General features: G+C 36.2%; 1 protein-coding gene and 1 long non-coding RNA gene across 23 annotated transcripts in view; one reads left to right on the top strand and one right to left on the bottom strand.

The window, feature by feature from the left end:
- Window positions 1-26,162, top strand: part of EPHA6 (EPH receptor A6) — an 872,277-nt gene that overhangs the window by 653,960 nt on the left and 192,155 nt on the right. For all 22 annotated transcript variants that reach the window (XR_012024450.1, XR_012024449.1, XR_012024448.1 and 19 more), the window contains one exon: window positions 15,489-15,674. Coding sequence is in view for 19 of the 22 variants with exons in the window: in XM_072812315.1 (XP_072668416.1) it covers window positions 15,489-15,674 (186 nt within the window). In the remaining 3 variants the exon portion in view is untranslated. The remainder of the gene's footprint in view (window positions 1-15,488; window positions 15,675-26,162) is intronic.
- LOC140625081 (uncharacterized) lies at window positions 10,687-17,649 on the bottom strand. Its single transcript, XR_012024464.1, has 3 exons — window positions 17,084-17,649; window positions 16,568-16,630; window positions 10,687-10,921 (listed from the first exon to the last, which is right to left on the bottom strand). It is a non-coding gene; the product is annotated as an uncharacterized lncRNA (long non-coding RNA).

Here is a 26,162-nt window from a genome sequence, read left to right as displayed (position 1 = left end):
ATTCTTTCCTAGAAAAAAAAAATAAAAGATTTATTTATTCATTCATGAGAGACAGAGAGAGAGAGAGAGAGAGGCAGAAACAAAAGCAGAGGGAGATACAGACTCTCCGAGAAGAGCCTGATGCGAAACTCAATCCCAGGACTTAGGGATCACACCCTGAGCTGAAGGCAGATGCTCAACTATTAAGCGACCCAGGCATCCCTCCTTTTCTGTTATTAGAGAGGCCTCACAGAGGGAAAGGAGATAAGCATATAGTACACTACTATCTTTTTTTTTTTAATTTTATTTATTTATGATAGTCACACAGAGAGTGAGAGAGAGAGAGAGAGGCAGAGACACAGGCAGAGGGAGAAGCAGGCTCCATGCACCGGGAGCCCGACGTGGGATTCGATCCCGGGTCTCCAGGATCGCGCCCTGGGCCAAAGGCAGGCGCCAAACCGCTGCACCACTCAGGGATCCCGTACACTACTATCTTTAACCAGAATCCTGCTCTACTATATTTTCAGTGCTCTAAAAAATTAGATGAGTACTGGAAATAACTCAAAAATAAATGTTGATTCCTATATATATTATTTTCTGACTTTCTCCCTTATTTTTAACCCTGAAACCCTTCTCATGTCATTTTTCACAAATGAAGTAGGACTATTGGAATTGCTTTCCATGTATCTTCCTAGATACACTTTAAACATTTAACATAAAAAATCAATAAATAATATCTATTATTCAAAATCTTTTATTTAAAGAACATGTTGTGCTTACGTTTGATTAATAAAAAGCAAGCGATGGATTGAGAAATAGGCTGATCTGTTTTTCTCTCAAGATAGCAGCTACTGTATGGAAATACCAGTTTCATAATACATCAAATAAAAGTTTATGTATGCAGACTAAATGCAATATATTCTACTCTTTAGTTGTTTTTTTCTGATTGTTGTTCTTTTCTAATCAGAAGAAACATAGCATCCATGACAAATGACACATTTCATTTTTTCCACTAACATGAACGCTCACATTCACGGTTTTCCATGCCATGAATTCCAAAGCAACCAGTTGACCTCTCATTATTTAAAAAAATCAAAGAACAAAGAAAAATAAACAACAAAAACATTTAGCATCTTTCTTTTTTCTGCTTGCAGTTTTATACACCTTCACAAAATGCTTTACAGAAGTTTCTGAAAAGTCTACTGTTTATTAATCTCAACTTCAGAGTTATGTGATATATATTCACACTATTACAAGTGTATTTCTCTTTACTTCTGTCTTCCATTGACCTAAATTTAATGCTTGAAAAACAAAAACAAAAACCTCTTTTCCAAATACTATGTGGTTAAACTTAGGAAATACTTAAAACATGGTAATATTGCAGCTGTCAGTCATTACTTGAGCTTTTAATCTAGTAAATAAGGCTAGGTGTTGCTTATGTGGCTTTAGCAGATGCCGTTGCAGAGCTCAAGGAGTAGAGTTGAACCCATGCAATTCCCTCTAATCTAATCTCGGGTGGCTCCTGATATTCATGACTGATTTGGAGACCTTGAAAATAATATAGTCTTGAATTTGGAGTTGTAGTTACCATACCAAAGGTATAGATGTTAAGTGGATTAAAAATCTAAGGATCTGCTCAAGAATTATGTTCCAAGAATGCCAGATTGGTAAGAACTTTCAAGGTCTATATTCCATGTACTATTTATATTCTTAAGGACAATGGGGTGATCATGCTGGATGGAGCAGGAACCACCCCAGCAATGTTGTAATGGAGAAGCATGTGTTTGTCTCTCACTAAGATTCCAGAAAGTATGGATTTTTATGGACATCTCTGAATTTACTAATCCTATTATTATCAGTGGCTCATTTAAACAAGCTTGAAGGTCCTTTTAAAAGGACCTTCAATTTTTAAAAAGTACTTTAACTTTTTAAAAATTTCGTAATTAGTAATGTGTGAATTAATCTATATGAAGTACTTAAAATCATGTCTAGTAACTACTTAGGTATTATTACCTTCACATAAATGGAAGCAATTAGTAAAAATGTATTAGAAAATAGAAGTTTTTCCTAGTTTTAAAAGGGCCAGATTGAAGCTGACGTTTTACCTATTCTAATACATTTTAGGCAATATTTTCATAATTTCTAAGGTACCATTCAGTATTAGAGATAACAGGTCTGGACTTTAACTTTTTACATCTCTTGACAATGAGGTGTATGAAAACATATTCTAAACAAAGAAAGCAAAACTTGACAGTAGTAATACAATCAGAAAGTGAAAAAAAAACTCTGTCAAAGTCATAGGAGTTTTTAATACACTTCCTTTAATAATTGCTAGCTAACAAGAAAAAAAATCAATGAGGGTAGAGGATGTGAGCAATACAATTAACAAATTCCATCTGATGAATATAGAGAAAGAATAATAAACCTAAATTTGAAGCATCCCATTCTCTTCAAGTACACAAAATATTCATGAAAATTGACTATGTACTAGGCCACAAAGCAATTTGCAACAAATCAGGTTTTATGAAATACATTTGTAACCAAAATACAATTAAGTTAGAAATAAATAATAGAAAAGTAACTTTGAAAATAAGAGTTTAAAACATACTTTAAAATAACTCAGATGATTTTAATTTAATTAAAGAACATTTAATACCTCATGAGTTATTTTAATATACATTTAAAAATCTCTAGAACCAAATAATAATGATAAAAACTACATCTTAAAACTTATGGAGTACAACTAAAGCACCTTTAATCCACACCAAAGATGAATATATGCCTTTAAAATGCTTAGTTTAGAAACGAAGAGTATTAAAAATTAATGAGCCAAATAAGCATCCATCTTAACAATTTAGAAAAAGAGAAACACAATAATCACAAAGAAAGTAGAAAGGAAACAGTAAAGAGAAAAATCAGTAAAATATAAAACAAAATAGCGACAAAATTAAAAGTTTCCTTAGAAATATTAATAAAATTATTAAGCTCTGAAAAAATAGATCAAAATATAAGGTATAAGTAAACAATATTACAGATAAAAAAAAATACCACTACTGATAAAACAAATATTTAGAAAGCTATAGGAAAATAAAGCTTCATGACAGTAAATGCAAAAAGTAGATAGAGACAAGTTTCTAGAAAATCGTATATTACCAAAAACTCAAGAGTAGTAGAACCTAAATTGTCCTATATATATTACTTAAATTGTATCAGTCATTAACAATTTTTCCCCCACAAAAGAAAATTTAGATCTAAATTTTGAGGTTTTAGAATGTTTTACCAAACAAATTCAAAAAATAGATAAATCTAATTTTGCACAAACTCATTCATAGAATATTCAAATTTTACATATCAGACAAAACAGATGTAAAAAGTGTGTTTGATTTGTATTTTGGGATTAATGAAATATGTGTTGGGCATTTTTTTTGGTTGAATGTATCATTGAACAAAAAATATTTCTTCACTTCTTTTGACTTTGCTTCACTAAGAATATTTTTATTTTTATTTTTATTTTTTTTATTTTTTATTTATTTATTTTTTTATTGGTGTTCAATTTACTAACATACAGAATAATACCCAGTGCCCGTCACCCATTCACTCCCACCCCCCGCCCTCCTCCCCTTCTACCACCCCTAGTTCGTTTCCCAGAGTTAGCAGTCTTTACGTTCTGTCTCCCTTTCTGATATTTTTAAAGGCTGGGGCACCAGGGTGACTCAGTCCCATAAGCATCTGACTCTTGACTTCAGCTCAGGTGATGATATCAGGGTCAGGGTCATGGGATGGAGCCCTGCATCAGGCTCTGCCCTGGGTGTGTCCTGAGCATGCAGCCTGCTTAAGATTTTCTCTCTCCTTCTCCCTTTGCTCCTCCCCACACTCTCTCCAAAAAAAAAAAAAAAAGGAATATTTTAAGTGTTTATTGTTCAGTTCATGTGATAGAGTGAAATTAAATTTTAAATTACAAAAATGTTGCTCTATAATGCTTATAATCAAACAATTAATAGTAAGAGCTGTTTTAAAAACAATAAGAGAATGGGAATGATTTCAAAGCTCTTTAAAAAGGCATTTGTTAAAATAAGTTAAATGATATATAATAACATGGAAACTACATACATCACCGAGCCATGAACAACACGAGTTTGAATTGCACTTATAAGCATATTTTTTACAGTACAGTAGTATAAATATATTCTATATTCCTTATTTTTAATAACATTTTATATTATCTAGCATACTTCATTGTAGACCTATAGTATTTAAGACATATAATATACAAAATACATTTTAATCAGCCATTTATGTTGTTGGTAAGGCTTTCAGTCAATAGCAGGCTATGAATAGTTAAGTTCTGGGGAGTCAGAAGTTGCATGTGGATTTTTGACTCTGTGAGGTTGGTACCCCTAAGCCCCACATTATTCAAGGGTCATCTGTATTGTAATAGTAAGGGAATATAAGAGTCTTAAATATATACAGAAAAATAATGTATGTTATGACTTCAACTTTATGAAAATTTAAACTTTATGCTTAGAAAATAGAATAAAAGGATATACATCAAAATGAGATAGCATTCCAGTTATTTGACCAATGAACTTCTTCTCTTCTTTCAAGTTTTTGATCAAGTAAATTTCCTCATTTTAATATCATTGAATTTGGGTTGCTTCTTACATTTGATAGCATCCATAGTTTAATTAGCAGCAGTATTTCCTTCCTAGATTGTACATATAATAATGGCACATTCTGCAATATAGGACTCAGTGAAAACTGTCTTTTGAATAAGTAAAATAATGAAGCATAAATTTTTTTAAATGATAAATATGATGAATTTTTTGTCTTCTGAAAGACAAAAATGATTGACTATAACTTTACCTAAAACAATATGGTTTATAGTAGTGAAAATAGTACTTTAACATGAAAACAAACTTTCTAAATGTTCACTGTTGTATTAGAACATCTGTCTATTATTACCCCTTGAGAGTAAATAAAATCACATTAAAATGTCTGGAGTCCTGAATCATGGTTTAATTTACAGAGGTATAAGTGATTATCTATGTATCTTTTCTTTAGCTTAAGAAAAAAATGACCTAATATCCTAATTTTATTTATAAACATGTAGTATATTAAATCTGTTCTTTTATTGCTATTAAAACATATATAATATTATTTTTAATAATAATTCAGGACACTTACTGGCTGTTTTAGTCAAAATAATTACTTATGAATATTTTAAAAGATGCTTTTCTCTCATTTGTGAAAACATCTTGACCAGTACAGTTGACAATCCACTAGCTTCTCTTAGTCATGCTTGCCTAAACACAAGCCCTCCACTGTGAATACTGATCACTTCTATTGCTTGACTGCATTCCAAAATGTCTTATTTGTGCTAGTGCAGGAATTCACACAAACTGGGGAAAATTATATTCTCTCATGGTTGCGCTCTCAAAAACCAGTTAAAAATGTTTAGTACATATTTTCACAAAGAGAGTTAAATACTGATGCACATAAGGATGTTGGCTCATGCGTCAGTGACTGTTGGTTACCTATGGTGTTCTCTAGGTTAGACCCCGGAGATTGAAAAGAAGACAAAACCTCTGTAAGGGTATGAGAGAAATGATGTTAATAGAAGAGTGTAAAAGGGTGCACTGGAGCGTAATAAGAAATTATACTTAAAAGCAGGATATTATTCAGGTTAAGTGGAAGCTAATATTTAAGAACACACTCTATGCCAGGCCCTGTGCTAAAAGCCATCCTATATTATCACAAATTAGGGGCTTAAAAAACACAAAGATTATTTCTCTGACAGAAGTTCAAAATCGGCGTCACTGGGTTGAAGTTCGGGTGCTGACAGATTCATTCGGGGAGCTTACCTGTGTCCTTGACTTCCAGCTTCTAAAGATTGCCTGTGTTCCTTGACTTGTGTCCCTTTCTCCATCTTCAAAGCCAGCAACATAGTCTCTCCAGATACCCCTCTGACATTCTCACCTCTGTTTTTTATCATCCCATGTCCTTCCCTGACTGTTCCTCCTGCCTCCCTCTTCTAAAGACCCCTTGTGATTATGTAGGCCTCACCTGGCTCACCTAGAATAATCACATCTCAAGATCATTAACTCAATATATCTGCAGAGTCCCTTTTGCTATATAAGGTAACATGTTCACAGATCTGTAGATTAGAAAGTAGACATCTGTGAGGAGCCTTTATTCAACCAACCATGGCTAGTCAATGAATCAAAGGAAGAAGATAGAAAAATGGGTTTTAAATGGTGCTTTTGATTTGAATCGTGTCCCTCCAAAATTCATACATTGAAGCCCTGACTCCAGTTGTGACTGTATTTGAAAATAGGTTATAATTAAGGATACATGAGGTCCTAAGGATGGAGTCCTAATCTAAAAGTACTGGTGGCTTTAGAGGAAGAGGAAGAGAAAGAGCTCTCCGGCCTCATCAAGGAATGGCGATATGATGGCACAGAGCAAAGATGGCTGTCTGTGAGCCCAGAAAAGAGCTATAACCAGGAACTGAATCAGCAGGCCCCATGCTCTTAGACTTGTCAGTTTTCAGAACTGTGAAAAAATAAATTTCTGTTGTTTAAGCCACCATGGCTATGGTACTTTTTTTTATAGCAGCCCAAGCAGACTAATACAGAAGATGATGATAAGGTTGTTCCTGGGAAACTTTCAAGTGGTTATAGAAACCTAGGGTTCAAGGGAGAAATCTGAGCTACAAGTTTAGATTTGGAACTTCACTGCCAAGAGATAATAGTTGGTGACAGTGAAGACATTACTCTGTGATAGAGAGTGTGTATACTGAAAACAAACTATGGCTACATAAAGAACTGTTTGTTTCTAGGAACAGCTATCCAATGCAGAGTGCTCAGTAGCCTGGTTGTGGGAGGAGGGCCTGGCAAGTGGTGGAATTGGTCCTTTGGCAGGGCGGGGTGGGGGGGGAGCAGGTGGCTAGAGGGCAAGTGGAAGTGCTAGATACCTTTACTTCCCATAACTCTGCAAAACATATAGTCAATGTTTTATAGATAAGGAAACCAAAAGTTTATTTCTTTTTTTTTTTTTTTTTTTTTTTTTTTAAGTCATTTGAGAGAATGAGAGCAAGTGAGAGCATGAGCAGGGGAAAGGGTCAAGAGGGAGAGGGAAAAAAAAGCAGGCTTCCTTCTGAGCAAGGAGCTTGATGTAGGGATCAAACCCAGGACCCCGGGATCTTAAGAACTGGCCACACAGAGATGCCCCAATGTCATTCTTTTGATGCCAAAACGGAGAATCAATTTTGATAGGTCATCACACAGAGTTTTAAAATGCAAATTTTTTTTTTACTCTAAAGAGGACCTGTTTCAATATCCCTTCAGGCAAGAAAGGAGGTGGTGTGAGAGACCATCTGCTAGAGGCTCATAAACTGGATTTAAAAAGGTGTTCTAGGGTAGAAGGATCAGTGAGCTTGAAAAGTGAAAATATTGTGAATTAAGAGTATTTGATAGGTAAGTAATATGCTGGACTTATGATGTCAGAAGTAGAGAAAAATTGTAATCACCTTGAGGACAGTATTGCATTTGGGAAGCATGTTTCAGCAGAAAATAATAAAAAGTGGGAAGTACAGATTTCCGGTTATGGGACGAATAAATCACAGGAATAAAAGGTAAAGCATAGAGAATACAGTCAGTGGTATCGTAGTAGCATAGTGTGGTGACAGATGGGAGCCACACTCGTGGTGAGCACGGCATGACACAGAAACTTGTTGAATCACTGCTGCATACCTGAAATGGATGTAATATTGTGTGTCCAGTTTACCTCAATGAAAAGGAAAGAATTAAATTAAAATAATAATAAGTTCTCTTGTGCCTGAATCACGCAGTTAAATCCTCAACTCCCCCCTCCGCCCAACTTGATGATGCACACGTGACCTTCAAGCATATGGCAGATTCATCCATTCAGCAAATTACTGAGTTCCTATCCGATGCTGGGAATCCTGCTAGGCACTGAGATAGAAGGATCGATGAGGTCTCTATTTTTTGGATGATTAAAGTTAGTAAGGAGAAACATAATGAGTTAATATTTGACACCAAGAGGCACCGGCACTAGAATAATAGTTGGTGCAGGGTGTGGAGAAGCATAAAGCAAGGATTAGTCAACTCAGCCTTTCGAAGTTATGTTTCTAGAACAAGCAACTTCAAATTATTATTAATGAATCAATCAGGTCATCTTTTCGTGTCAGTCTCTTGACTCACTCCCATGTGTCCTAAGAGTAAAGGCAGAATTTTATTGAAAAGCAAGCCCCGTAACACAATGAGAGGCCCCCTTTTGCCTCAAGTAAATAAACAAAACACATTTTTGTTAAATACAGAGCTTTGTTTAGCAGCAAGAGATGTATTTGCTAGTAGTGTGTATGCACGAACAACAAATACCGTTTTGAAAGTATGTCGAGAAGCAGCACTGCAGGCAAGCCTGTGATCATGGGGTCCGGCCACCCCTGACAGCTGACCAGGGTGTGTAATGGGCAGCCCTATGAGCAAACGGACACATCAACTGGGAAGTTGGTGTAGAGAAACACATCAGTGCACAACCAAAGCATTAAACTACAATGTAGCTCTCCAAATATTGGGGAGGGGGGTGCAGAGATTAGTGCTCTGAAGCCTTGAGTCAACTTTTCAGGCATCTCGAATGATAACATGCACGTTGCTATCACTTAACCATCATTTCTTCGTGCTTCTGGATTACTGTCTCGCGTGCTCTTATTACATTCAAATCACAAAAATTGGAATTACATCATTAAAAAAAACTTGTCTAGAAAGAAAAAGATGCTGTTAAATTTTTGGAATGTGGTGTAGGAAAAAATGGGTAATATGGGATCATGTGTTACTGAATTCATTCACTGAAAAAATCCTTACCCATTATTTGATAAAGAAGTTGAAAAATTCCTTTTCAGGTCTTAAAGAAATCCTCTTTTTGACCTAGACATTAAGAGCCTAGCCATGAAGGATACTTAGAATAACATATTTAACATATCTTCTGTGGTGTCTGTGTAATTTGAAAAGATTCGGGGTTACATGGAACCTTTTTAGGATCCAAAAAGCTTTGTAAGTATTTACACATTAATTTTTATTTCTAAAAAATGTAGCTAGGTGGTAGGTATTTAACCCCCTTCTCCCCAAGTGACACTAAAGCAGGAAAAAATAATGTGATTTCCTCTGATACCACAGAAAAAATTAGCAGTGAAGGTAGACATAGAAGCCCTAATTTCTGAGAACCTGCCCTCTCCCATGTATTAATCAACTCTTCCTACTGACAAGTCTTGTTAAATGTGAGAAATCTTGCATCATGTTGAATCCTTCCATGAAGTTGAATCAGAAGTATTCAATATCAAATATCATTTCAACTAGTATGAAATTATAAATTCTCTTAAAAATGTTGTTCTCTTTCACATGTAAAAGGTGTGCTATGTATTGGGAAGAAATCCAAGAGAATAGTCATAAGTCCTTGAATACAATTGGGTAGGTGACCCTTCTGATAGCATTAATAATAATGGAATTTAATTTAAGACCTCAAGAGACTAATGCATTCCTCAGGAACTAAATTAAAATTTGCCTATATGTTTTTCTTTTATGCCTCTTCTTTTTTTTTTTTTAACACTTTCTTTGTATGTCTCTTAAAAATATTCTTCCTGTTGCCTTCACACTCAGGAAGGAAAGTGGATTGTGCACAGTTAAATAAAAAAAAAAAACTGAATACAGAAGATGTTGAGGTATCTCTTAACTATACACAGTGAAAATAAAGCAGAGGAGACTGTAATTAAAAAAAAAAAAGTTACTATATTGGAAAATCCCTGTCCTCTAACGACATCCCAACTTTGGGCCTAGAATTTTTACACCCCCCCCCATTCATTTCATTCATTCAATGAATATTGAAGAGTTATTTATTATGTCCTAGGCTGTGCAGATACAACAAAGAGTAGAGATGCCAAGGCCCATGCCTTCATGACTTAGATGATAGTTGATTTGGTCAGGAGGAGATTCTGAAGTGGAGCAATATGTACCAAATGTATACGATTGTTAAGAATGAATTTCAAAGAAATTTCAAGTAGTCAAAGCGCTATACAGTAAATATGTATAAGTATATGTAATACTTGCAAGCCAAAGATCCCAGGAGCACACTATAGTTTAAAAAGTTGGGTTTATCATTCACTTCAGCAAGGGAAAAACTCTCAGCATGTGGAAATGTAGTGTGTGTCAGTAAGGGAATGTTAGATGATGCCACCTACGGGACTTGGGTTTTGACTGGGTGATTTGGGCTATCTAAGGAAGCAGGAGTTTGCTCGAAGATTAGATGCTGTCAGAAAGCAGCAGCAGTTCTGTTATTGAGTATGTGTTGGTTGTTGTTTTTTTTTTAGTAAGCATTTTTTATTCTATTTATTTTTATTGACACACATACAGTTGACACACAATGTTACATTAGTTTCAGTTGTGCAACATAGTGATTCAACACCTGTATACATTATGCTATATTTCCCACAAATGTGGCTACCACCTGTCACCATGCAGCACTATTATAATCCCTGTGCTGCACCTTCATGCCCGTGATGTATGCATTCCATAACTGGAAGCCTGAACCTCCCACTCCCCTTTACCCCTTTCTGCCTATCTCCCCACCCGCCCTCCGTTGGCAATCACCAGTTCTCTGAATTTATAGGTCTTTTTCTGCTTTTTTTTTCTCCTTTATTCATTTTGCTTTTTAGATTTCGCACATAGGTTTTTCTGTCTGACTCATTTCATTTAGCCAAATACACTGTAGGTTCATCCATGTTGTTGCAAATGGCAAGATCTCGTTCTTTTTGTTGGCTGAGTAATACTGTGTTGTGTGTACATACCACTTCTTCTTTACCCATTTGTCTGTCGATGGACACTTAGGTTGCTTCCATATCTTGGTTGTTATGAATAATGCTGCAGTGAACCTGGAAATGTAGATATATCTTTAATATCCTGTTTTCATTTTGGTAGAAGGTGTAAATACCCAGTAGTAGAATTACTGCATCATATGGTATTTCTATCTTTAACATTTTTGAAGGACCTCCACACTGTTTTCCATGGTGGCTGCCCAAATTTACATTCTGACCAATAATGCTTCACCCTGTTGATGAGGTAGGAATTCTCATCCTAGGGTCATGGGATGCCAAGGACACAACACCCTACATGAGACAGATGAGATTGGTAGATATTATTAATTATAGGTACTCGTAGCCCAGCGGGGAAAAGGACATCACACACAGGGGCACCTAGAGGTTGGCCAGCTTTGTAGTACCAAGAAGTCAAGGAGCCCCTGGTTTCCTTTGAAGGATGTGATTGGCTTGTTCAAATCATTCCACAGACTGGCAGGAAAGTAAACCCTACTGCAAAGCAATAAAGAAGAACTAGATCTGCTCCATTTGATAAAGAGGAATGTTTGGCTAGAGGACCTTACATATAGGAGCAGAGTGGAAGGGAGAGCCTTTAGGAAGGCTAGTTGAGCCCTTCCCAGTTTGCCTCACATATAAAAGCAGCACATAATATTGGGCCTTAATTTTAGGACTTACACTTACATCTTAATGGATTTTATCTACACGGAGGAGAGACTAGAACAAGGATAAGGTTTTAATTGGTAAAGAAGTAGCAGTCACCCATTTTAGCCAGGAGAGGAGGGCATATTTAGCATTTTGGCATGTGACCTTGCCTTTGTCTGTGCTTAGGCAAAATTATGCAGTGACCTTGCTCTATCTCAGAGTGATCTTGTCGAGGCTGGTATAGCATGTGATAGGAGAACAACATAGCCCAGCTCTGAGAGTAAAGCCAGCGTCTGATTAGTGCTGCTAAGTTTTTTCTTCCCATTTGGGAGGAACTGATGGTAGCAGGGGATTAAATTAGGTGAAAAGAAAATTAAAATTTTCTTCTTGACCAGAGAAAATTTTCTGAAGGAGGGACTTCAAATCTTGGCCTTCACTGCTAATAAGAAGCCATCTGTACAGAGGACTGAGGAGGATGGAAACAAGGGAGGAAGGGGAACAATTTGTGGAAACCTTCCTGTCAGATGGAAATAGTAAACAGGAAGAATGAAATACCTCATTAGACCTGAGAGATATGTTCTAAAAAGCCATTGGGAGTATGGCTCTTTGCTTCAGTGACTCTCAAGGGGTTGGAAAAGGGAGAACCAGAATCTTTGAACACGGGGAAGAAAATTTTGGAAGGCCTCCAGGAGATTGTGAGATGATAATCCTCCAAGATGGCTAGTCCCTCATCACCTCCACCATTCCTCCACAGTTTTAATCTGGTTATATAGATTTCATACAGAAAATCCATGCTAATTATTGTTATGGTATAATAATAAAATTTATTAATAATAAACATCCCAGACAGCAGAGAATGGTGTTTTTATAAGCATGGACCCTGGAGCCACACTTGGTGGGTCTGAATTACAGTTTTGCCATTTTCTACCTGTGTCACCATGGAAAGTTACTTAGCTCATGTATCTCAGCTTCTTCATTTGTAAAGTGGAGATAATCTTGGTATCTACTGCAAAGGTTTGTTGTAAAAATTTAAAAAAACATATTTAGTTTTAGACCTGGCTTATGGTAAGCACTGTATAAGGGCTACCTATGGAATAATGATGATGACAATGACTGGTGAAGAAAAAAATCTATGGTTAATATTATATTCCTATAGTTACAAGTTAATGATGGACTAACCAGGATACATAAATGTCCACACATCTTATTGAAGCATAATTTATCTTACCTATGGTTATGTACAGAGCCTCTACTCTTGCTTCAAGGACAGCAATATAATGGATCAATCTTTGGCAATATCTTAAACTATGCATTTAATTTAAAATATTTTTTTCTTCACTATCTGATATGTCTGATACATCCAGACTAACCACAGATAAGGGTTGTAATACTTTCTGTGACTGAATTTTTTGGACTTTGCCTAAAGAATGCACTAGGAGTATCAAATCCTTAATTGAGGCAACTATATTTAGTGTCACTGAAATAAGTGTGATAACAGCTTGATCGTGCAAGTTTGACATGAAGAAAACACCTCCCTGGTGATAATAGGATACATGAATTTCAGACAAGAGAAAACCAAAGAAAATTACGACTCTGCCTGCCTTGATCAAATAACAACAGAGTTTTCTGTTCATTTCACTGTATTCAAAAGTTTATTTGGATTACTATGAAGTGTTAACAGAAAATCACTTGGATTATGGGTTTATGGCAGGTGAGGAGTTTTAAAGTAATACTTTAAAAGATTTTTTTTTATATTTACTAGCAGACTTATTAAGGCAAAGTAAGGGGAAAAAAGAGAAAAATGCTTTCCTTGCTCTGCATAGTCATACAACAAACCACAGTGATCTAAGAAGAAATTTCAAGTATCTCAGTAGGCCTGGGTGTATCAGACATTAACTTAAATATATGTACATAGCTTTTCTCTAAAGGTTCAGAGCTTCAATAGAAAAATGTTAAACATCTCTATCAATTGCCATTTTTTATATATGAGAGAAAAGCTTTTGAAAAATAAAAGAAACGTTACAAACAAAACTGAAAACCTGTGGCTTCTTTTCCCTGTGAGCATAAGAACATTTAACCCTCAATAGGTTGAGAGCGTCATTAAGTAAAAAGGATTTTTCTTGTTTTGATGTCAAATTAAATAAGATTGGTGAAACTCCAATATTATATGCACTGAACTTAGGGACTCCATCCTAGTCTGTGTTTTTTGTTTATTTATTTGTTGGTTTAATAGAGAGTAAACCCTCTTGTTAGCCTGCTTTCTATTTCTAATGGACATGTTTACACATAATTTAGGAAACAACATTTTGGCTTGTTTCCTTTCCAGGTTTGTTTTTTTTCACTTAAACAATATCTTAGCATTTACACCAAAAGGTAGTCAATATTCCTGCAAAGTCAACGTCTAGTTGACTGTAATGAATTGCTCCAAAGAAAATACAGATAACTGAAATATATTTTACTGCAAAAATTTAATTTGGACCTCTACACTTTAATACATCACACCGAACTATTAGACAGACCTGCTAGCTAATAAACCAATTGAGGATATTTTCATTCTCATTTCTTTGCCCCTTCCAAAGATTCATATAACTTAAAGCACACAAATAGCATTTTACAGTTGATAAGGACTTTTACATATATCATCTGGATCTTCCCAATATCGTTATGAGGAAGGGACATTATAGAATTATGGAAGGTTTTATTATTATCTTTATAGATTAATAAATTGGTGGTCAAGCATCATGCTCTTAAGTAAATGCAGCTAATTAGCCTCACAAAATTAAGTCTGGAATTTTAAGCTTTAATTGAACTTATTGTATTGCAACTGAGAAAACATCCAACTTCTTTTCCACATTAACCCATCTAGTCATCCTTGTGTCTGTATGGCTTCTGAACTTTGAAGCTCTGTCTTCACTTTTATCACTCCCTGTCTGGAATATCACTGCTTTTCTTGAATATCCAAATTGTACCCATTGCTTGAAGTCCAACAAAAGTTTACCTGTTCCAGGATGTCTTCTATATCCCACTGTTCTTACTCAACTAATACAGCATTTGTCGAGACGGGTTCTTATGTTCTTAAATATTTTTTTTATGTTCAGCTAAATTCTTCTACTAGACTATAATAAGCTCCTAAGAATACAGACCAACTCTTAGACTTCTTTGAAACTCACAGCACGCTAATAGCTGGATATATAAATATAAATATAAATATTACATTGTATATAATATATAATGATAAATATATAAAACTATATATTTATTAATATATATACTTTGTATTACAGAAATATATAAATATTTATTAATATATAATTTTATTAATTAATATATACTTAATATATATTAAATTCATGATAAATGTTTGGCTATTGTATATTACTGCCCAGCGAAGCCATTGCTGAGCCATAGATCATCTTACTATATCTGCATTCCAACCATGTGACTTGTAATTTAGTCTGCATAATCACTTCTTATAGTTGAGTTCAATGTAGTCATTTCAATACGTTCATATATCAATTGACCCTAGCATTGATTTCTGATGGTAGTGAAGCTCAGGCACATGACCTGCAGGATCAAACCCACTACACATGCCTGATGGATTCCCTGAATAGAGAGACATTTGGCCCATATATCAGTATTAAGAACAGGAACAGGAAATGCTATGCAGTGATTGCTTTTCTATAGAATTGCATTAGCCTCACCCATTCTGCTAGTCATAATTTCTGTGCGGGTCAGGGAGATCTATCAATGGTAGTTCCTGTGCTACACCATATGAAAATGCATTCCGTTATTCATTATAAATGATGCTGATCAAACATTGTCATTACAAATTTAACTTGTAGGACAGAAATCTCCATGTGAAAATGACACACTTGATGGCCATTATGGTAAAAAGCAAAAAGATAGTACCATATGACAATTCAGTTCTTCTGGAATGTAAGTATTCTGTTTTTAAACAAGCCACTTTTGTTCATATTTTAAGGAGAATTTGGAGAAGTCTGTAGTGGGCGTTTGAAGACACCCGGGAAAAGAGAGATCCCCGTTGCCATCAAAACTTTGAAAGGTGGCCACATGGATCGACAAAGAAGAGATTTTCTAAGAGAAGCTAGTATCATGGGTCAGTTTGACCACCCAAATATCATTCGACTAGAAGGTGTTGTCACAAAAAGTGAGTACTGATTTTCTTCATTGCTTCTTTTATGTATCTCTATCTAACTCATTTCGTTAAGAAACAAACAAACAAAACCTTAATAGCAATACCACAGCCATTAAGGGGATAATTTAGTCTGGATATCATCTTCTGATATCACCCCTCGGTCTTGATATTAGGCTATGACATTATCAGAGTTTGCATTGGTCACCAAACAGCTTTGAAATGGTATTTATTACATATAAATTATTTGGTAATCTAACTTGAAGTAATTAATCAAAAGTAAAGAAGTATATATTTTTTCTAATCTCTATAATATATTCACTTCTGTGTTCACTATATTCACTTCTAAAGCTGCCAAAATTTCAGTGTTAATAGAAAAAGCAGTTTAAATATTTTGAGTCATTAAGGTAAAATACTTCTGTTTGAAAATAAATCTCTTATACAAATATAGCTACTTGATCTGAAATAAAACTTCTAAACGTGAATCCCATCTACATAAATGCCATTAGAATTAAATTACTTTTAATTTATACAAAATGGAGAAAAGAATTACAACTTAGAGAAAGAAATCCTGTTTTTACCTAAATAGTGGGATCAAAGCCATTCCTTTGAAGTTTCTTAAAAATACAAAATAACCTTATACTCTAAGAAACAGATTGCCATATAATCACTTTTATTTGAATAATGATAGGACATAGACATAAACCTAAGTATAGTTCTCCTTATTTTATTCACAAATGAATTATAACATACAAAACCCAATAGAGAATAGCATTGAAAAAACTCATAAAAATAATTTAGATCTTTGAGAAGCATTTTTTCCATAAAACTGAAATTTCTTCTAAAACTGTTTATGGGAAATTAAAATATCATGTCATATTTGAAAGCAGAAAAGTATAAAAGCTTACCAAAACATTTATTGACTATGTGTTCCTCAGTCCTTCTCACAAGGCATTGATCAACATGATGCCCTGATAGTTTGAAAAACAGAAGAATGCTTTTTTTTTCTTTTTATGATTATCCATTTTTAATTTCAAATTTTTATTTAAATTCTAGTTAGTTAACATATATAGTAAAAATTGGTTTCTGGTGGAGAATTTAGTGATCCATCACTTATATACAACAACTATTGCTCATCACAACAGGTGCCCTCCTTAATACTCATCACCTATTTAGCCATCCCCCACCCATCTCCCTCCATCAACCCTCAGTTTGTTCTCTATCATTGAGAGTTTCTTATGGATTGCTTCCCTCTCTCTTGATGGGAGAGAGCTGTTGGACTTGTCTGTTACTATAGTGACCTTAATGGAACCTTCCAGTATATATGCCCTTGTGTTGTTCTTTCTATTGATTCTGGGTTTGTCCATATGACTGGCCTTGGCTAATGGACATTAGCAAGTGTGATGCAAGTAGAAACATCTTACATGTCTGCACTTTGGAGCTTGTCCTCTTGCCACACTCCTTCCTGTAGCCCAGCCTGTGCTGAGCAAAGCTGGTCCATATGGTGAGGCTTCAAGCAGTATTGCAAAGAGGAGGACAGCTAGAATATCTGGTTAACAGCTCTAAGTGAGCTCCCTGCAGATAGTCTGAATGCCAGGCTTGTGATAAACAGCCTCAGACGTTGCAGCCTCTCCCCACTACCACCACCACCAAAACCAGATGGCTGTAGCTGCAGTTGACACCTGGTCAAGAAGTCACCTCGCTCATCCCATAAAATCATGAGAGAAGATAAAATGATTGTTGTTTGATGCTCAAAGTTTTGAAAAGTTAGAATTCTACTCCTGCCAATTAAGAGTTGTGCAGCTTTAGGTAAATTATTTACCATCCCTGTCCTTTACTTCAGCATCTATAAAAGTAGGACCAAAATTACTCCTACTCCATAGGAATACTATACTAATTAAATTTGTAAATGTACAAGGCATTTAGCATAGTATGCATCGTAATAAGCCACATGAGATGGTAGCCATTGTTGGCGTTCTGTGTCAGGCACCTTTACACATAGAGTTTACCATTTTGTTGTCACGGCAACTACTGTGAGTATCACTATCCCCTGAAGCTCAGACAAGTTAATTAACCTTCAGAAAGACCTCTAACCCATATTAAGTGGCATGGCTGGTATTCAAGCTAAGGTCTTTTTGACTCTAAAACCCAAGGTGCAAGTGCGTGTGTGCGTGTATATGTGTATTGTGTTTTTTTTTTCTTTTTTTCTATATTACAGTGACTGAATCAGTTTTATACTTTAATTATCTTATCCGGATTAAATAGTATTAAAGAGAATCTGAATAAATAAAATAAACACTACTTTTTCAAATAAAGAAAATATTTAGGTTAGTGAAATAGGTTATTTCTAAAATGTAAGACTTGGAAAGATCCAGCTATACCACAATAGCTAGCAAAGACTAATCTAAAAGACAGAAAGAAAAGAAATAACACGTTATTTCATTTATATTTTCTGACTTCCTTGCCATTAGTTTAGTATGAACTTTTCAAGTCATTCCTACTGTCTTATATCTCTCTGGAAGGAAAAATATAATTTTAAAATCGGGTTATGAATCTTGGCAAAGTATTTAAAATAACAATTTACATATAATGTTGAAGTCTTCTTATGTGTATTTTGCATGTAATATCCAGAAATAAGTGTCAAACAATAAATTTAGAGGTTGAAGAGCATTAGACCCTTTTTTCTCCCTTTGATTAATACCTTTATATGACTTTGTCAAGTATTCCTGTGTGTTTTACTCACATATTGTCATATATTTTATGTGCATGTATATATGCATAAAAGTATATGAAAAGGAAAAAGATTTATAGCCCTATGAAGCAGTAATATTTATTTAGCCTAAATCAACTGAGTAAGTTTAATGAGATAGCCTGTGGCACTTGTCTGCCAGTTTGAAATACACCGTTTATGTCATGTAAACATCCAAACAACCGACACAGTGATTGTTTCACATCTGTGACAATCTTATCTAGAAGTGGGAACAGTGGCCTCCCCATAGCCAGATTTATATGCCCCCTAAGTCAAGGTCCTTGTTCCATTTCAAGAAAAAGAAAGAAGTGGGGGCAGCAGAGAAAGAAGGAAAAGATAAAAAGATAGTTGAGAAAAGACAGACTCAATATGCTTTTGAGAGGCAATCATCATTACAAGGGCGTTGTGTAGCTGCTGAGGTGCGTGGTAGAGATAGAGAAAGAAGTATTCCCACAAAGATAAGTGGCCATATTTATACTGTTATCTTCTTGACTCAAGTGCTATGAGATTTTTAAGAGAAAGGCAATAAATAAATGAATGCCTCATTCCCATAAATACATGGTAATTGTTCCAAGATTGCCCTTAAGTAGCTAAAAGATAGCTAGCAATTAATGCTCCCTAAGGACCACCATATTGCATAAAAGATAATACGGACAAAGATAAAGATGTAGGATAGGTTTATGCAGTCATGTTAGAGTATCCTGGGGTTCTGAGAAATAAGCACATAGACTCTCAGTTGAAAGTAATGCAAAAGTATAGATAAAAATCTTCATCAGATCCTTTTATAAATTCTTAATATGCATACTTTTTATCTTATGTGCACATTTTATCTCTGAGAGATACATATTGCAAAGTCCCTGGGAACACTTGCTCTTTCATATTCAGGCATATAACTACTTTTATTTTAAACTTGAAAGTCAAATGATGAAAATCTGAATTATATAAAAAGTATGTGTGATAAAAGTTGAACCTATTTATTTGATACACATCACAATTTCATTAACCTATTAAGATAAAACTGATATAAAAAGAGATTACTCAAGCTAAACCATATGTTTAGCACATACTTTTTCTCCAAGAAGCAAATAGAACCCATTAGCAAGAGAACAGACTTGGAGCCATTAGTAACAAGGAGAGTCTAGCAATTTGTAACTGGTGAGGTGTACACCTGTGTCATTAATTACATGACCAAAAGAGAAAGTGCTACCCTCCTATAAAAAAGATAAGAATTGTGGTTAAATGATGAAACAAAATAGTGTAGTAACTGTACTCCAGGAGACCAAGTCCAGCAGTTTGAATCATGATAACAGAAGAAACAAGAGAGAGAATTAATGACGTGTCCACTGCCCAGCTTAGTAGCTGATAATTAAATTTAGATATACCAACGATATCTCAAAAAAACATAGATCTAGTAAGAAATAATAGAAGCCAGTCAGGATAGCAAACGAACCCTCAAACGTAACTTTATTTCATTGTGGGACATTCCTAAAGACTCTGTGGGACAGCACAGAAGCTGTAACAGAAAGTGCTGGGCCTGCACAAACCTGCCTTAATGTTGTGGGTTCCTTCCAGACAATTTCAATGGGTCCACATGGGCTCGAAGTCAAAGAGAAGATTCAAGTCAGGCAAATACGTTGTACAGTAAATGCACAAGAACTTCCTCTCTGGTCCCAGAATTACATACTTCTTGTCAAGTAATACCTTGTCCAAGATTTTAACCATTACTGTTGCCACCAATATGTTACCTGCCTCTCCACCAGGTTGCATATCCTACTGCCAGTTACAGGGTATCAGGCAAGCCATTCAATGTCTTTAGACCTCAGTGTTTATCCTCTGCACAAAAGATTGAGAATGCAAATTGGACTAGAAAACACTAAAGGTCACATTTAACCTTAATATTTTGTGTTCCATTTCTTTGCCAAAGGAAGAGAGTCACAAGATGTTGGTGAGGAAACTTCGTGCCAGTGATGTTACCCCACTTCTAACTTTTATTTTAAGATTTTATTTGTTTATTCATGAGAGGCAGAGACAAAGGCAGACGGAGAAGCAGACTCCCTAAAGGGAGCCCGATGTGGGACTTGATATCAGGACCCCGGAACCACAACCTGAGCCGAAGGGAGACACTCAACCACTGAGCCACCCAAGTGCCCCGTAACTATTTTTATAACTACGGTTGTGTCAGTGAGCTCAAGGGAAGATAAAGAGGTGCAGGAAGAAACAAATGATGCCTTCAATAAAGTTTTATCTTTAGCAACCTGTGAAGAGAAAAATATAGGTAAAATTCTCCTATAGGCAAAATCAAGATTTGGATATTGGAATACACACTGAAGGGGTAAATATTCTCCAAATCTGACTCTAATAACATAAATTGGATGGTTATTGCCCCCACCTCTGGAGTTCAGCTGCTCTGCTAGCTGAGATAGGTTGAAAGCTTTATTTTGCTTTGTTTTCCAAGAAACAGTTACTGTGGCCTACCCAGTGTTAGACATTATTGCTCGATTAAAACCTAGAACTACAGGAAAGAAGCCTTCAGTGCTCTTGAGAAGTTCACTTGTTGGCGTCAATCCACTGGGAGCAACAAACCAGTAAGCCAGTATTTCCCAGTATTGTGTGTGTTATTCTGGACACAGTTATTATTAAGTTATTCATTGGTTTGTTCAGTGAATATTTATTGTGCCCACCCTTCTAGGCACTGGTAGTACAGTATTGAAGAAGAGCTTCTGTCTACTGTAGGAAACCAAAAGAAATTAAATATATGAATATAATTTTAGGTAAAGAGAAAAAAAAAAAAAAACCTGAATGAAGTGAAAAGATGAGGCCATGCCAGGATTTGGTAGGAAAGTTTTCCAGGCAGAGGAAACAGCTTCTCAAACCCTCGTGGCTAAGAAAGAAGTCAAGATGTTGCAGGCATCCAAAACACCTGGAGCAAAGTGATAACGGTATGGATTACAGATTGAAAAAAAAAAAAAAACAAAACAAAACAAACCTATTGGCAGGCAAAAACAGTAAGGGGGCTAGCGTAGTAATCCAAGTGAAAAATAATGAGAAAACAGATTAGATAAGTAAAGATAAGAAGGGGATAGAGCCAAGAGCAGTTTCCAAAGTTAAATTGGGAGACTTTCATGACTGATTATATATGAGGAATAAAGGAATGGGGATAGTTTCAGATGTCATACAAGTTTCTGGTTTAATGTAAGTAGGGAAATGGAGAGCAAATTCTGCCGAAATACAGATTTGGAGAGCAAAATCATGAATTCGAGTTTGGATATGCTGTGTTTGAGGTGCCTGGGACATGTAAAGACGTCCAGGAAGCCTCTGGAACCTGGGCGGATGCCTGGGCTGCAGGCACAAGTTAGAGTGCTCTCCAGGTGAGCGGTGGGTGGTAGTTGGGGCTCGGGAGGGAGCGCCCACCCCCCACCGGGAAGGTTGAGAGCAGCCCCAGCAGGTGAACCGAAGAGCAAAAGCTTACAAGAGAGAAGCAACAACCCAAAGGAAAGCAGGTTCCTAAGAATGGGTGAGGGCAGGAGAATGAAATGAGCTGGGAGACCAAGGAAGATAAGGAGTGAGAAGCACCTACTGGATGAGGCAATAGGGCTGCAAGCCCGTTGGGGCTCACGCGGGGAGCCGAGCGCGGTGGACGACCCGCGAGCGCAGACGGCGGTGGGATGACAGGTTAAAGATGCACGTTACATGGTGCCGATTTCTTACTTGCCTTCCACGGGGTTAGCATTCCGTGCCGTTCATTCATTCACGCAGTATCTATTCTGCGCTTGGCCACTGTGTGCCGGGCACTGCGGTAGCACGAGGTGTCTGGCTGGAGAAGGCCCAACGCCTGCCCTGCCGTCCCGCCCGTGCGTCTCCCCCTCTGCTTCCATCCGTCAGTCTCCTGCACCCTAGAATGCATCCGTGCTAAATGGCAAAGGCACCTGAAAGTGTGTTCTCAGTTCTCCCATGTCTCTCTTCCTCTCCCAAATCCCTGAGGAGCTGGATGAAAATGTACCAAGGGGAGTCTAAATGGGAACACAGAGAACTAAGAGGTGTGCAGGCCGCGGTGGGCAGAAGGCCCAGAGCCTCTGCGGTTACCAGCGCCCCTTTCCTCAGCCATGGAAGAAGGAAGATCATATGCCCACGGGGGAAGTAGAGGGCTTGGGGTGTTGGTGAATGTTTGAGGTAGCCCCTGAGAAAAGCATGAAGGAAAACTGGGAAAAATTAGAAAGACTGTGAGTATGACTGGAGACACAGGGGCCCCCGAGGGTGCTGTGAAGGACGTGGGAGAAAGTGCCCCTGGCAGCGTGGAAGTGCCCGGAGGTGCAACCAGGGAAAGGAAGGGCGTGAGGCAGCAAAAAGAGAAGAGATTGTGAGTTTTTATATTTTCTCTCTTCTCCTAAAGGCCTTCAAATTTACTATTTGCTGTTACCAAGAACAGAGATGAATTACTTGTGCAGTTTCTGGACTCTCACTGGATTCTCAGGATATTTACTGCACAGCATTTGCCACTAGGAATTATAACGTATACATATTGATGAATAGAGAATGAACCAAGTGTGACCATAACAAATAGGAACAAGATGACATAATCGGGTAGCCCCGTGTATCTCTGTCTGTTCAAGCAGCACTGGGGCTAATTGGGATCACCGGTTTATATTCTTCTGGAGTGTACGTCCCTATTTACAACAGAGAATACACTTTTTCTGTATTCAGGAGAAATTTGTTCTTGTTCCTCCCAGGTTATCTGGTCTCCTCAAGGTCATCCAATCTAATCACCTTCCTAGATCTGCCTCTAACTTATGGTCTCTTTCCCATGGTTCTCTCCTCTCCCTAACCAGCCTGCTAATTATTGGGTAGACTGTAATAAGATGGAACAGGTTAAAACATCCTAGTAACAAGTTGCTCAAGGTGACGATAACACTGTAAGCTGTAAGAACTAGGAGAGAAAAAGGAATATAAATGCAATTTTATACATACATAATGTTGCCTTTTCATACTTTGAAATCAAGTTGAATAGAATCATCGAGACGGTGAAATCTTACTCATTTCCAAAAATAAAAATTCCTTTGAAATCATTCATGGTGTAATTTTTTTCTGGTAAACGGTTGATGATATTAAATTTGAGAAGGGCTGTGGATAATTCTATACAATCGACATGGATTTGCATTCATGAACTCAGGAGAATAAGAACCATCCTGCCAGACAGGAGGTTCAGGCAATCAGTCATCACTCAGGAACTTTTACCAGGTTCCCAATGGTCTTACGTAGGCCTGGATAAAGACCAGTAGAAGTCTTAATCACTGAAAATGGTTATGGGCTCCTTGCATATGTGACGTGTAATAAAAAAATTATCCATAAACTTAATGCATAGAAATCTGGCAAGCTTCTGATTTCATCTCATGATGAGTATTTAATGCTCATTTTGTTGCTGTTGGAATATGTTCCGATGATTTTTCTCCAGTTTTCATTTTGATATAATTTCAGACTTACAAAGTCATGAAAATAATATAGTTCCCATATAGACTTCACTCAGTTGCCCTTGATGCTAATATTTTACATAACCATGGGACTATCATCAAAGACAAGAAATAATTATCAGTACGAAACTAGTTACCAAACTACAGAATTTTATTCAGATTCTATCAGCCTTTCCACTACTGTCCTCCATCTGTTCCAGGATCTCACCCAAGCTCCCATATTGCAGTTAAGTATTGTGTCTCCTCAGTATCTTCCAATCTGTGACAATTCTTCAGTATTACGTTGTGTCTTACGACCTGGACATTTTTCAAGAGCACTCGTCAGTTACTTTGTAGAATGTCCCTCAGTCTGGGTGTCTTTTGTTTCTCTATCACTTGATTTGCAGTTATGCATTTTTGGCAGGAGTATCACAGAAGTTACGTGCCTTTCTGAGTGCATTATATCGGGGGGAACATGATGTCCATATGTCTTATTCCTGGCATGTCAATGTGGATCACTTGGTTAAGGTGATGTCTTCTAGATTATCTGTTGTAAAGTTACTTTTCCCCTTTTGTAATAATATAGATTTGGGGGGAGATAATCTAGGCTATACAAATACCCTGTTTCTCAAACTTTTCCCTACTAATTTTATCATCCATAGTGTAGATCTTACCTGTACAAATTACTACCATTGCATTCTAAGGGTGATTATTATGTTTCCCTATTTTTTCTACATTTATTACTCAGAATACTTCTTTAAGGAAGAGTTATACTTTAGAATATTCTATAAATGGAATTATATGATAGGAAGCCTGTTGAGTTTTTTTTTTTTTAACAGGATGCACTTGAGATTCATTCACATTTGTTTTTACCATTGAGCAGTATTTCATTGTATGAATGCACCATAGTTTGGATATGCATTCAGTGGTTGAGGGATGTCTGGTTTGTTTCCAGTTTAGGTGATTACTAATAAAACTGCTCTGAACATCAATGCATAGGTTTTTGTGTGAACATATATCAAATTTCTCTTGGGTGAATGCTTAGGTATGAAATGACTGGCTCAAATAATATGTGTTAAAATTTTGTAAGAAACTGTCAAAATGTTTTACAAATTGGCTATACCATTTTATATTCCCACAAATAATTTTAGGTTTTGGTTCTATGCTATCAACAATACTTGGTTGTAACTTTTTAAAAACATTGGTCCATTCTAGTGAATCTAAATTGATATCTAATTGCCATTTTAATTTGCATTCTCTAATGACTATTAATTTTGATCATCTTTTCATATATTTATTTGCTCTCCATATATATCTTCTTGGTGAAGTGTGTCTGGATTTTTGCCCATTTTTTGCATTGGGTTATTTTTTTCTTAATATTGAGTTTTTGAAGTATTATTTATTTTTTAAGATTTTATTTATTTATTCATGAGAGACACAGAAAGAGAGGCAGAGACATAGACAAGGGAGAAGCAGGCTCCGTCTGGGGAGGCTGATGCAGGACTCGATCCCAGGACCCCAGAGTCCAAAGGCAGACGCTCAACCACTGAGTCACCCAGGCATTCCTTGAATTTTTGAAGTTGTAAAAAATATTTTCTACATACAGTTCTTTGTCATAAATATGACTTGTAGATATTTTTCCAGCTCATAGCTTGTTTGTTGTTGTTGTTTTTAAATCTATAAAAAGTGTCTTTAACAGAGTAACCTTTTTTAAGATTTTGGTAATATCTAATTTATAATTTTTTTTCTTTATGGATTATGCTTCCTGGTTTGATATCTAAAAACTTTACTTAGGGGCACCTCAGTGGCTTAGTCGGGAAAGCATCAGGTCAGGCCATGATCTCAGGGTCCTGGGATTGAGCCCTGGTTTGGCTCTGCTCTCAACGGGGAGTCTGCTTGTCCCTCTCCCTCTCCTTCTGTCCCTCCAACTACTCACTCACACTCTCTCTCTCATATAAATAAAATCTTTTTAAATTTTTAAAAACTAAAAACTTGATCTAATGCCAAAATCACAAGGGTTTTCATTCTGTCCTCTAGAAGTTTTATAGCTTTGTACTTTAAATGTAAGTCTGTGATCCATTTTGAGTCAATTTTGTGTAAAATGTGAGGTATGGGCCAAAGTTCTGTTTTTTTGTTTTTTGTTTTTTGTTTTTTTTTTAATATTGACCATTTAATCACCATTTGTTGAATTAGTTTTGTTTGTTTGTTTGTTTGTTTGTTTGTTTGATGAAGCTGTTTTTGCTTCTTTTTTGGTTTCCTTCTTTGTCTGAAATCCTTCAATGAAAAAAAAAAAAAGGAAATCCTTCAATG

This window comes from Canis lupus, chromosome 35 (assembly GCF_048164855.1).
Source record: "Canis lupus baileyi chromosome 35, mCanLup2.hap1, whole genome shotgun sequence".
NCBI classification, from domain to species: domain Eukaryota; kingdom Metazoa; phylum Chordata; class Mammalia; order Carnivora; family Canidae; genus Canis; species Canis lupus.
Note: the sequence above shows the minus strand (reverse complement) of the source record. Positions and strands in the feature narration are given on the sequence as shown.